This window comes from Rhynchophorus ferrugineus, unplaced genomic scaffold (assembly GCF_030347505.1).
Source record: "Rhynchophorus ferrugineus isolate W39M unplaced genomic scaffold, kcgeb_rfMv2 rfM4, whole genome shotgun sequence".
NCBI classification, from domain to species: domain Eukaryota; kingdom Metazoa; phylum Arthropoda; class Insecta; order Coleoptera; family Curculionidae; genus Rhynchophorus; species Rhynchophorus ferrugineus.
The window spans coordinates 48,891,170-48,905,451 of NW_027472583.1; the positions used below are offsets into that span (position 1 = coordinate 48,891,170).

At 35.9% G+C, this 14,282-nt stretch overlaps 1 protein-coding gene across 1 annotated transcript; it reads right to left on the reverse strand.

Annotated features, from left to right (window-relative positions):
• Positions 1 to 47: 47 nt before the first annotated feature.
• Positions 48 to 1,831, reverse strand: Gmppa (GDP-mannose pyrophosphorylase A). Its single transcript, XM_076404160.1, has 6 exons — positions 1,657 to 1,831; positions 1,398 to 1,596; positions 954 to 1,337; positions 624 to 903; positions 289 to 553; positions 48 to 236 (listed from the first exon to the last, which is right to left on the reverse strand). The coding sequence occupies exons 1-6, from the start codon at positions 1,694 to 1,696 to the stop codon at positions 136 to 138; spliced, it is 1,269 nt and encodes a 422-aa protein (XP_076260275.1). The 5' UTR covers positions 1,697 to 1,831; the 3' UTR covers positions 48 to 135.
• Between the last annotated feature and the right edge of the window lie 12,451 nt (positions 1,832 to 14,282).

The following is a 14,282-nucleotide window of genomic DNA, read 5'->3' on the forward strand; positions in this document are numbered from 1 at the left end:
AATTTCATAGGTATGCAACTGACAATTACCATAAATGAAAATATAAATTTATACATTTTTACTTTATTAAAAACAAATATGAGATGCAAAAAAAAAAATAAAAACATCGTAGACAACTTATAACTCTAGTTTATTTTACAATATTATTTCGTTTTTGATACTTTTAGATAACTCCTTGTTTGGCAATACAATAGAATTCAAGAGGATAGTTTCTGATGGTACACTGACAGAACATCCTACAAAATAAAATATAAACACAATCTACTGATAAATATAAACAGAGCATACCTAGTATAGTGATAGATGGATTTAACCGGCCATCATCATTAAATAATCTTGGATTTTCCATTTTGGCAAATGGTTTGTTGGGATCTGGATCACAAGGTGTTCCTTCAACCCTTGCCCATTTTCCAACCTTTGAATTCCTACCTATAATGCTGTGAAGTATGAGACTACGTTCCTCAATGACAGCGGCATCCAAAATTATACTTTCTCTAATTCTAACTCCTGCTTCTATTATTACTCCAGGTCCTATACTTACATTAGGCCCTATCTGAAAAAAAAATAAATAATAAAAATTATATGATTGATTTATTGAAAAAAGTCCAATATATCCTATTTACCACTGCTGTTGGATGAATTTGTGCAGATGCATCAATGTGTACATCTGGTATAATTTTACATTGTTCTGCTTGTTTTCCACCTGCCAATTTTTCAGGGTGTTTTGATCTATATAACTCCAGATAATGTCTATTAGCATAAATAGCAGAACTAGCAGTTTTAAGTTGTGACCACCAGTTATTAATAGGTAAGGCAAATAGCTTTCCTGTACCTGCCAAAGGTGTTAAAATATCTCTTTCTAGTTGAATATATCCAGCATCTTTACTACCATTCCCGTTATTCCTATTAATTACAATGATTTATAAAGATATTTGAAAAACTAATAAACATACTTGTAATATTCTTCCTGTTTTGCATTAAATGCTTCTCCTATTACATTAAATATTTTTAGAGAAAAAACATATACACCACAATTAATCAGAGTAGATACATAAGAACTTGGCTTTTCAACATAGTGAGTAACTTCATTTGACTTCTTGTCTAATACTAAACATCCAAAATTTAAAGACTGTTGCCTGGTTGCTTCTGTACTCATTATAGTTACTAGTGATACTGTTGATCTTTCTTTGTGAAATTTATAAAGTTCATTTAGAGGAAAATCAGCACAGACATCACCATTCATGACAAAGAATGCATCTGGAGACCCAGATCTAATTTGATCTCTAAAATGGAAAAGCCCTCCAGCTGTACCTAAAGCTGTAAATTCTTGAAGATACCTAAAGTATTTCATAAAATTAGTATCTCTTGACATATCTAAAATATTATCATTGTCATACTTGATTGTGATATTATACTGCAACTGCATATCATTAACAAACTGCTGCAATTGTGTAACTGGATAAAAACCAACAATTAAAATTTCTTTTAAATCATTTACAGACAAACATGCTTCAATATGATGTTGTATAATAGGTAATCCAGCTACAGGAAATAAAGGTTTTGGAATATCTAGCGATAGTGGACGAAATCTAGTTCCTACAAGTATTAAAAAGCAAGTAACGAGTTTAAGAATTTATTCATTCACGGTAATTTTACCTTTTTGTGGACCCCCAATTAGAATCACAGCCTTCAACATATTTACGTAGTCTATGATAACTGTATAATAATTATTAAAAAGTATTAATTCTTATCAAAAGACACGTAAACAATTAGTTAAAAAAATATACAGACAATATAGGTTATGATTAGCATTAGGAACTATCGAATGTAAACAGTCGATATAGGGATGTTGTCCGCATTGAAAATATCGGTAGATCAGCATCTATATTTTTGAAGAAACTATATTAAATATAAATCTAGAATATATATAATTATATATATATATATATATATATATATATATATATATATATATATATATATATATATATATACGTGTTAGAACTAATCAGACAGCATTGTGTCTCTTTTGAACTAGAATAAAATGGGGAGGAAAATATTCTGATTCTAAAAAGAATTTACAAATTGCGGCAGGCAATACATTAAACATCTTGATGACGCATGTACAAAAAAACTTTGAATAGACTACATTTAAAAAAAAATCAATATTTTTTTCTCCGATATTAAAAATCGTATTTTTTAAAATATCGATATATGTTCTCGGTGACGGACACTCCTGGTATATACCTTCCAATAAAGCGGGCACATTAATTTATTTTCCATACAAAAACGTAAAATATAAGATGGTTTAGGTGATCATACTACCATTAATTATTTTTATCCAAACTTGCCATAACTCTTTGAAAATTCCAACAATACGGGAATAGCCGAAAGTAACACAAAACACTGGTTAAAATTAAGTAACTTCTTTTAATAATGTTATAATCACTCAAATTAGTTTTTAACAGATTTTAAACAAGGAGTTCTCTGTTCGCCTGTATATTTTTGTTTCATCAGTTTGAAGTCGGTGCCGAGCCCAAGCAATACAAAAATAATAATATAAGTTATAATAAGACCTTGTGGTCATGTTCTGCATTTTAGGACCACCAGAGGGCCGGCGGTATTATAAAAGCAAAAAGATTGACAGATTTATACGGATACTTTTTCTTTTACACCGTAGTTACCATCAGAGGATATGTAGTATCAGATGGTTTGATTCTTTTGAGTCTGTGTCCTGTTCTGGCGGTATCCAAAAGTTGTAATATTTCAATATTTGTATCAGAATGGAGTCTTTCCTCATACCCCCTTGAAATTCTCTTGATTTCTTGACTGACTGTGGGTATCTGAAGGTCTCGATGTAGGTAATCAGTCCTATAGTATTTGGGTGCACGCACAATACCTCTCAGGACTTGTATTTTGTTTATGTAACTCTTTGCAGAACATTCCCATAATTGAACTCCTTATGTCCATATAGGTTTCAATATTTGCTTATATAATAGCAATTTATTATGTACTGATAATTGTGATTTTCTTCCAATTAGCCAGTACATTTTCCTATATTTTAATTCCAGTTCTTTTCTTTTCTTATTTATATATGTAGGAAGCTTTGCATCTAGATTTATTCCGAGATATTTAGCGTTGTTGCTATATGGAATGATAGTATTATTTAATGTTATTGGTGCTTGTACGGTCTGTTTATAGGTGAACTGCACATGTACAGATTTACTTTAATTAATTCTTATTTTCCAAGCTTGTGTCCAGTTATTTATATTGTCACTGGCCTGTTGTAATTTTCGTGAGGCTTCTTCACTATTGTCTCCCACAGCTATAATCGCAGTATCATCAGCAAATGTAGCCATCGTGATATTTTCCATTTGTGCTATATCACAAGTGTAAAGTAGATAAAGCATTGGTCCCAGCACACTTACTTGTGGTACACCTGCTTTAGCATCTTTTATTGTAGAGTAAGCTTCTTCTTGCTTGACTCTAAATATTCTGGTTGTAATGTATGATTTTAATAGTTCGGTATGTTGTTTTGGTAGCACTATCTCTAGTTTATGAACAAGGCCTTCATGCCAAACCTTATCGAAGGGTTGTGCTACACCTAAAAATATAGAGGAGCATATTTTTTGACTTTTGTAGGCTTTTTCAATAACATCTGTTATTCTGTGGACCTGGTCAATTGTTGAGTGCTTGTTAATAAACCTAAACTGGTGTGTTAAAAAGAGAAAACTGGAATACTCTGTGAACAAACATTTGATTAAATTCAGCTTGGGAGGCACAAAACACAGTAGAATAAACTGAGTACGAAGAACATAGTGACTCTGACCGCCGCGTCTTTAGAAATGCGATGTTGCTATTCACAGTAATTATTTATGTTAATAAGAATTAGCAACGGGGACAAATAATAAAATTAAAAAAAGGCGGCAATCCCGCTTAATTCTTTTACATTATTGTTCAAACCTTTTTTAAAAATCCCTTGGACGACCCAAAAATTAAAAGGTCTAAAATGTCGAACTACGAGATGAATTTGTAAGTACCATAGAGATATTTTTTTATTAACCTCTTAGAATGTCAACAATCTGCTCGTGGACAATAATTATTATTATATGATTTCAGTTATAATTATTAATTATATATAATAACTATTCTAACATGTAGAAGATCAGTTCAGTAAGTGATCTACTGTACAACTTATAATCTAAATATTATTCTAGATACTTTTCTAACTTATTTTAAAGCGTATCCTAATTTATTCTAAAAACTATTCTAGCTTATTCTAGAGATTATTGAATCTCACTCTATGTGTCTATTAATCAGTTCGTACGGTAGTTTGCGTTTGAGCCTACGCAGTTCACTGTCATCGTGCACATTTAATTGTTTGACGAGTGCATTGGGATGCACTAATAGTTTTTCAGAGTACATTGCACTAACACTCCGAATCACAATCGTTATGGGTTCAATGGGGATATCGCGCTGAATCAGTTTGTTGGACACGTAATATGGGGCATAGATGATGAGTTGCAACACTTTATTCTGGAACCTCTGGAGGATATCTATGTTAGATTTGCTGTTAGTACCCCACAGTTCAATACCATAGGTCCAAATGGACCTAAGTATTAACTTATACAGCAAAACCTTGTTAACTTATGATAATTTAGATTTACGCCCTATCAGTACAGTTAGTTTAACCCCAAGCTATTTGCGTTTTGTCACTATATGTTTTTTCCACGTTGTCTGCTTGCGGAAGTTCATCATTATTCAATTTTACTGAGGGACATGTTCTTCTACAAAGGGTGAATATCACATGGGTAGATTGTGTCTCATTTGCTTTGATACGCCACGTTTTCAACCACAATTCGACTTTATTAAGATGAAGTTGGAGGTTTCTTGTGGCTGATATTCGATCCTCGTCTGATGATAAAACTGCTGTATCGTCAGCATTTTGGAAAGAAGCAGCTCCACTTTTTTTTATTACGTAAGCTGTTGGCGTTCCACAACATGGTTTTAGCACTTTGGAAGCAGCGATTTCGACGAGTGAACGACTGCTGAAAGCTAAACGGGAAAAGGGTTGCTGCTTAGACGGCTGTATAAAGGAATTGTTGGGACTGAAAGAACTGCAGGATGCTGAACATCGGTTGCAGTGTGAAGGTAGTTGGAAGGCCTGCTGGCAGTGTAGGAGATTGCATTGGGACAGGAGCTTTGATATTGGCCGGAGCCGCCTGGTTGGAGGAAGCCAGCTTTTGAGTTAAACTCCTGCCCCCCTTGTTGCTCCACGCAGAGTTTGTATTACCAGAGACTTGTCTGGATTGGATTGGATTTCTGGGAGCAGGTCGGCAGTTCAGCAGTAGCTGTGTGTGGGTCTCCACAATTGCTGCACGTGGGTGGGTTTTCGCGTATCTTGGTGCACGAATGGATATAAGGATGACCGGCGCACTTGACGCACCGTGGAGGTACTACAACTGGCAGTTATAGTACTGCACAGGCTTGTCGTTTTCTTGCTGAAGTTCGACTTTGACGATTGACAGGCCTATTTTGATGATATTTACAATGTTCCTTCTTTTGTTAGGAACAACGATCTGAATTATAGGATATTTTAGGCGGAAGTCTTGAGAAATAAGGCGTTCTTTAACTTCATTAACCGTTACAGTCGTTGGAACGATGCGGATGATAACTCGTATTGTTCTTTCAGAAGGTGGGCAGGAGTGAAGTAATTTACGGAAGTTGATTGAAGTTGGTACTAATATGTAGATCCGTCCTTTCGACTTCCAATAATCTTAATGGAGTTATCTTGTGAGATTTGAAGGATTTCTGAGTATCTCATGTCACGAAGAACGATGGGTGGGATTCTTTCCTTTTTAGGAGCAGTGGCTGGATTTGGATTCGCTGAAGGTTTGACGTAGGTAGTTGGGTTGGAGTTTGTGAGACAGTTCTTGAAGAGTTTGGCACTGTGATTGCTGAAACAGAAGTATTTGGTGGATTAATGGTCTGGCTACTTACCTGAGTATGCTGAGTCGTCTTGACGGTAGCTGGTATGGGCGTTGGCTGGGTAGCTATCTTAATTATCGGCTTGATCGACGCTGGTCTAACTGCATTTCTGGAAGTGGATGGTTGCGAGTTAACCTTGGCTCGCTGCAGGCTGGGTTCTGTAGACGGCTTGGTTGCAGCTGCCTTGAGTTTTCAATAGTCGCGATGTGAGTTCAATTGGTGTCGCAAGAGGTTGATGTACAGGCTGGGCCGGGTTGGGTTTAGCAAGGACGTCTTGTAATCACATCCGCATTGCGGAGAGCTCGTCTCCTTGCTTGCTTAAGAGTACTCGAAGTTGAATTACCTCATTTTTAAAGTCTGCATTTTCTTTTTGCAGATACTCTATAAGTCCAAGACCTGTATTATCCATCAAGCGAGCATCGTCAAGGCTATTGTCGGGAGATTTCTCGATTGTTGGAAAGTTTGGGCGATTTTCAAGAGGCATTGATGGCCCTGGCGTGATGGACGCCCGGCTTGTAAAACGCTTTCCGGTGTTTACAAACTTTTATGATGTTTGGGCGAAAGTGCTGATGAAAGCGGTTTACGGGTCGATCGTTTGACAATCAGTGGCGGGTAATTCCGGGAAGAGTAGGTAAGCTCGTGGGAATGGACACAACCGTTTTCTTCGAGAGCTAGCACGGAACTTTGCCCTATGCAGCTCGCGCTACCTGAGTTAATCTCTTGACCATAAGAATAAGGCCATGAAGAGCAGTATAAGTTATTGGTCTAAAATATCGGCTACCTCGGTAAAATATCTATTATGCGAGAGATGAAGAGTGGAGAAATATCTCGGATAGGGTTTCTCTGGGCATCTGTTTCTCTATGAATTTGATTATTCCTGACGAACCAGGGGGCATTGATTGATCTCCTGGGAATTTTATTCTGAAAAAATTGAAGACGTTCCACCTGGCTAGGTGAGACGTATTTGAGATAGACACTGCGGCCGTATAGAACGACTGATCGAACCAGCATCTTGTACATCAGAGATTACAGTATATGACTATTGTACAGAGAGCAGCAAATTGATAATACCTTGACCTTTCTAGAGAGACCTTTGAATCTGGGAGTTCCATTTAAACTTGCGATTGAAGACAAGACCGATATAACTGGCTTCTTCTCACCATGGAATTTCGGCGTTCTCGATTTTAAGATGTGAAATGCAAAACGCTTCTTGTGGAAGAAGATGGCCTGAGTTTTCTGTGGGTTGACTTGCAACCTCCAGAAATGTAACCACTGGACCGTCTCATCCAGTTGGTTTTGGAGTCTGCCTTGGATGTGCGGTGCTACTCTTGAAGAAGCAAAGTAAGCAGTGTCGTCTGTGTAAAAAGCTGGTCGATGGTTTTTCAGCTAGAGGGGATATTTTTAATGTTCACCTGGAACGATGTACCTGACAGAAATTATTTGAACGATTAGGTCATCGGGTAGACCTAACCGAATGCATTCCGCCACTAAACCTTGTCAAAGGCTTTGGTTAGGTCAAAGAAGTCTTTCACGTCGATTAAAAGCACAGTTGATTTTTGCGGCCAGCTAATGGATCTGATGAACGGCTGAGTGTTTGGCGCGGAATCCGAACTGTTGAACTGGAATGATATTGTTTGCCTTCGTAAAACAGTTAAAAGCATAGAGAATTGCTCTTTCAATAAGCTTGGAGATGAAACTTAATAGGTTGATGGGCCTGTAGTCAGAAGGTAATGATTTGGCTCTTTTTTTGGGGATAACTGCGATGAATACATGTTTCCATGTGGATGGAAAGTGTTGCAGTCTCAGAATGACGTTGATGATATTAGTTAGTTCGGCGAGCTGCTTGTAGGTGAGTTTTTTGAGTAGGGCTATCGAAATATTATCAAACCCTGGGGCCTTCTTGTTACGAAACTTGGTGATCATTTACGTGAGTATTTTAGGAATAACTAGGTGGTGTAGTAGATAGCTCAACCAGTTCTCAACAACGTTTATATTTGAAGCAGGCGGGAAGCGTTCCATCTGGGCCTCATAGGTTTTAGTTAGGAGCTCGGCCTTTTCGTGGTCGGTGACTGCGAAAGTTTCAGTCTCCGCTGACTTCAGGATGACTTCGCCAGAAAGATAAAGGGTCGTTCAGCCTTTGTTCCACTAGAAATTAGTTCCAGATCCATTCTGATAGGCAGACTGGGTATTTCAAGTTAGCTTCGACACAGCACGCTCGGGTTGGTTAGATCGATCAATCTTCGGAATTGATCCGGATTCCAGAATTTCCTGATATCCCTTCCAATCGGTTTTCATTCTGGCTTTAAAGAGAGGAACTTCGATTGCATAGCAGTTCCCGAGAGTTAATATAATCTGGCGATGATCCGAGTGTAATTTGTCGAAAACTTGTACATCAGAAGGACGATTGATGGAGAATAAAAAAGTCCAGAATACGTGGACTGCCCTGTTGCCCTATAGCGGTGTGATGGGTAGGCTCATCCGACAGGGCGAGACCGAGCCCTATGTTTGCGCTCAGAACTGCGATATCGTTACATGCTCGATTTGCGCGCTAGCAATCCCACATGGGATGGTGAGCGTTGAAGTCTCCACCGATTACTTTAGAAATTGGGCCGTCGAAGAGAGTTTTGAAGGCAGACGAGTCATGCGTGGAGCATTTCCTGTACAAGTAGGTGACCACGATTGGATGATCATGACTTTCCATCTCGATAGAGGTGGAAGGTATAAGATTGTGTTTGATTCCTTTTTTAACAAGGAAAGCGGTTCCGCCGCGGCGGACTGGGACATGGTTATTCCTGTATACCGTTTAGTCGAGAAGAGAGAAACGATGGGGGGGAGATTTAGGAGAGTCTCCTGGATAAGTGCTATATTGATGTCTGAAGACGAAAGAACGAGTTCCAGCTCCACTTTTTTATCGCTAAGTTGTTGGCGTTTCACGGCATGACGAGTGAACGACTGCTGAAAGCTAGACGGGATTACGCTTAGGCGGCTACATTAGGAAGGGATTGTTGCGATTGAAAGAACTGTAGGATGCTCATAATATACTGCAGCGTGAAAGTATCTTGGAGGCCCGGTGGCAGTGCAGGAAGTTACACTGTAGCAGGGACTGGCATATTGGCGGTGGCCGCTCGATTGGAAGAGGCTAGCTTTTGGGCTAATCTCCTGCTCCACGCAGAGTTTGTGTCCACAGGGGCTTGTCTTGACTACCTTAAAAAAGGAAGGACCATCTACAGCGAATATTACATAGTATTATTGGATCGTTTGAAAGTCGAAATCCTTGAAAAATGACCGCATTTGGGAAAAAGAAAGTGCTGCTTCACCAGGATAATGCACCTTGTCACAAGTTAGTGAAAACAATTGCAAAATTCCATAAATTGGGCTTCGAATTGCTTCCATCCACCGTGTTCTTCAGACCTGGCCCCCAGCGACTATTTCCTGTTCTCAAATCTCAAAAGAATGCCCACTGGGAAAACATTTTCGTCGAAGGAAGAGGTGATCGACAAAACTGAGGCCTATTTTAAAGCAAAGGACAAATCGTACTACAAAAATGGTATCGAAAAGTTGGGGTGTCGCAATAATCAGTGTATCGCCCTTGAAGGGAATTATGTTGAATAAAAAAACTAATTTTGCCAATAAAATATGTTTTACTATGGTAAGCCGGGGACTTTTCAATTGATCTATTACTACACATAACTTATATTCTGTTACATACACACAATTTAGCTTAATACCTACATAAACCTATTTATCTATTTATAATATTATTTATATCTACTATTTATAACTACTACCAACTGACTACTTTGAAGTCGGTGCCGAAAAAATAATTAAAAAATAAAATCGGCGCTTAATTGGCGGAGAAATCAGCTAACATACATTAAAAATATATATACAGTCGAACATAGAACCTCCTCCTTTTTCGAGGTCGATTAAAAAACTTTCCTTTAAGTTATAACCGACTTGACACTAACTTATTGTTATACATACATTGATATAAACAAATTTGACTTTTGGTGTATTCAACTCATAATAAAATACAAATGTAAATAGAACAATGGAATAAAAATAATATTATCATATATAATTTATTTTAACATTATATGTTCCGACGTATCAGACAGCATTCTGTCTCTTTTTAACTAGGATAAAATGAGAAGGAAAATTCGCTCCGAATTTAACATTTTTACTAAAAAAGCTCCTAAAACTAATCATGTGATTTATCTGGGACACACGATCATGCTCTGCGATTTCCTTCAAACACCCACGCGGCACTCTGTTACCACCGTGTCCGACAAAAAAGTCTAAACAAGCATAGAGTAATAACTAGAGTTTTAACTTAATATAAATAATTTCACAATTGTTTTGTATGGTCTCAGCAGGAAGTTACTGAGAACGTTATTTGACCGAATTTCATTGGTTAGTTTAAATTACCATTACAGGCACCTGCAATGAAAATATTTTATTAGGAAAGCATTTCATTGGTCGACGATTTAATACGTATCACTAACACCTGACGTTACATTCTACTGACCAATTAAATTTCAAATAAAACCAAAATGTAATTTTTCAAAACCATTTATTAATATAAAATTTCATATAAATACAAATATTATACAATATCAAAAAGCTAAAATATAAGTATATAATGAATATATATTATGTGTATAAATAATAAATAATGGCATATAAATATAAAAATTTGGATATAAAAATGGTTGCAATCTAATTGAAAACATAACATATCTTGTGTGCAAATATAATCAAAATTGTCTATAGTTCTTTTTTAAGATGTATTAAAGTTTCTATCTTTTGGTTCCCTCATGAAAGCAGAACAGCACAGCTGAAAGTCTGTATCTGTTAATATTTTACTTACTCGTTGAACACAAAAATCTATTGAGACAAGATATAATTATTACTACAATGTTATTGTGAAAATTATGAAACGAATAATTAAAACAGTTCAATCAATATACGTCAGAATGGAGAAAACATATTAAAAAGCAATACTTAGCAACAAAAAATTAAAATGTATGATATATATCAAAATTATTGCTCTGCTTTTATTATGGTAAAATCGAGGAATTAGAAAGACAGCTTAAGCATCTATTATTAACAATATAATAAAACAGACAAGATAACCTCTTGTATATAAAATCAAGTCACCTTACTGATCTACAAATTGTATTATATTATTTTGTATCAATGTATTAATTTTATTAACATCCTTGTTGAAAAGGTTATTTCGGTTAAGAAGCCTTAAGTCAAAATATTAATTATGACGGTCTTGACCAATATACATTTGTGTCAAGTAAATGAACCCATTCAAAATAATTAAGTTTTAAATTGATGGCACTTTACAAATAACTTTTTAGAGGGTAACAAAATCTTTTCATGTAGTATAATCACATTTACCTTCAATGTCATTTTGCCATCGCCCCATTTGTACATATTTTGTCTTTAAACTGTGTGTAATATTTTCATAATTTCTTCTGTTGTATTCCTGTAAATAATAATGTATATGAACACAAATGCTTTATATAAATAACTCACATCCTTAATCTAGCTAACTTAGGTTGTTGCTTCCAAGGAAAACTGCATCTGCTTTTTTATTTCCGCACATACAATGGATACCCAACACTTTTGAGGATGAAGATATATTCTAATCAAATAATAGTGATTATATTTAATGGTGAGTACAGAGTTGAACGAAGCGAACGTTCTCGGTCTGCGCGAAGATTCGGCGAAAATCTCTCCGTTCGCGGTGATCGAAATCAATTCCTGGGGCGTTCAGTTGTTCCCGCAATGGTCACTATCTTGATAATATACAAGGTATTACAACGGTGATTACAATAACATTCGGATATCAGTTACGTCAACAATATTATTAATTAACGAATGAGTAATCAGATGCCCTTTTCGTAATTCCCCAACAATGCCGTTCTATATTTTCTTACGCATAGTCTCTGGAAAAGTGTCTTGTTGACGTAATTGACAGACCAATGTTATTGTAATTACCGTTGTAATGCCTTGTATATTATCAAGATAGTGACCATTATAACGCTTCGTTGAATATTTGTATATTTACCAAGAAATTAAAGTATTTCTTACAGATAAAGTTGAAATAAACATTGGGACTATCGATGGGAGAAGTGGCGCTGTGAAAGACTTCTTTGTGAGTTCCGAGATACCGACGTATGCTGTGGACCAAGGTGAACCTGGTGCTACGGAAATGAAACCAATCCATTTACGAACGATTGTTTGTAGAAATTATATCGATTACTCGAGACCGAAAAATAATATATAGTGGAATAACTGATAAGCTGTTGTCCTACGAATGTGTACATGTGATCGCCGTGTTACTTACCGAATAGAAAACTGATGACTTATAATCTCGTGGATTTTATATCTTTGAATGATGCCATTAAGGAAAAAAGTTAGCTTGCTTAAAAAAAGAACAAATGGGTTGCTTCTCAACTGGATTTGTTGGAGTAAAAACGAAATAAAATGTCCATCTTTTACTCTACTTGATTTGTGTATTTGATTAAATACTTGCGTACGAATATTTGTCAGATGTTGAATACGGATTTTATTCCATAGGGCTTGTACTGTGACATTCTAAGAACAATATTATGCATTATAAAATTCTGTTTTGATGGTTCAATGACTAGACAGACGACCTGTTTAAACTGATATAGAACGGTGTGTTTTATGTGATTTAGTTCACTTACAATGACTTCGTCCAGTGTTTGAAGTTTTTATAAAGATAATTTGACGGTAAATATTTGCAACTGTCTTGGATGATATATTTGATTGAATTTATACGATTAATGTGTTAAGAATAGATTGAAATGGTTTGAATACATTTGTCGAATAACGAGTTAACGAGAACTTGAATACTGTGAAGTGATATTTTGGATGAATCGAGATCATAAGATCATAACAATAAGATAATTTCGAAATGACAAGACAATGTTAGTTTGATGTGAAGTTTTGATTTGGTGATACTATATATTTGATTATTCGCGATCTATTGAAGTTTATTCATACAGACAGAGTTATACGGTTGTGATTACGATGCTATTCCAAGTTTACGACGAAATGCAATATTTACATGTGTATCACATTTTAGTAAGGAATTATTACATTTTGACGAATTTCAAAATATGTGAAATTGATATAGACTGGTATAGATCAAATTTATAAACGATTTTCGCGAAGAAGAGGTGAATTTGGAGATGATAACTCGTGAAGTCTGCGTTTGTTTAGCGAGATTAGCGGCATTTAAGAAGCAAGAATTGATAGTTAGAAAATTGAGTACGCGATCCGGAAGATCAGATGGGTGTTATGCTATTGTGTCAGCAGTATCATTGATGAGCAAGAAGTCAAGATGGATTAGGGAGGGCCGAAGGAGGTCATAGGAGTGTTGTACTTATATGGAGTCAGCATGGACATGGAGTGCATGAATGTCCTGCCCAGAATTGATGAATGCCTTGCGGGTGTAGGTTCGTTAATCTAGGCGCCCGATGTACATTTCTGGATATAAAGGCCGCCGCCTTGACTGGAAATAGATAGTTTCATAGAGCCTCGGGAAGAGTGACTTGTTGACGTAATTGATAGACGAATGTAACCATTCAATATAGTGACCATTATAATGTTTTGTTGAATATTTGTATTTTATTTACCAAGAAATAAAAGTATTTCTTACCTAATATGGTACAAAACTATATTTTTCTTTCCATCCATTATCAAATGAATATATAGTCCATTCAAAACAGCACTGAAATTACTGTTTGACAAGTTCGAACATGTAACCGAATGAGACAGTAAAAGTCGCCCGTTTGCCAAAGATCTGCAAAATACGATAATTCCCGTAATTATAAACCGGCAAACGTTTTAACGCTTTGATTTAATAAATATCAAATCTCCCCGGTTTTTAGACAAAATATTTTTTAGCGTGCTGCAGCTGCACCGAATATTACTACGGGCAAGGTCACTAAAATATCTCAAAAAGTATAAAACAATATAACCATAAATTCCGCAAAAAGAAACCTTTTTTATGCGAAATGGGTGATGAATCAAGATCAGCTGTATCACAGTTCAAATATACGAAATTTATAAAAAAGTACTTTTTTAATTGAATCATAACTTAATATAATTATTTCAGGGAATAAAGGAATTATTCTGAAAAATTTCCATAAACTGCTAAAAGATATGCAGCTATTTGAGGGAAGTAGAACATCCCTTCAAGCACTGTTGGGTAATATAGGATTTAAGTAGTGTAAAGATAACCCATGAAA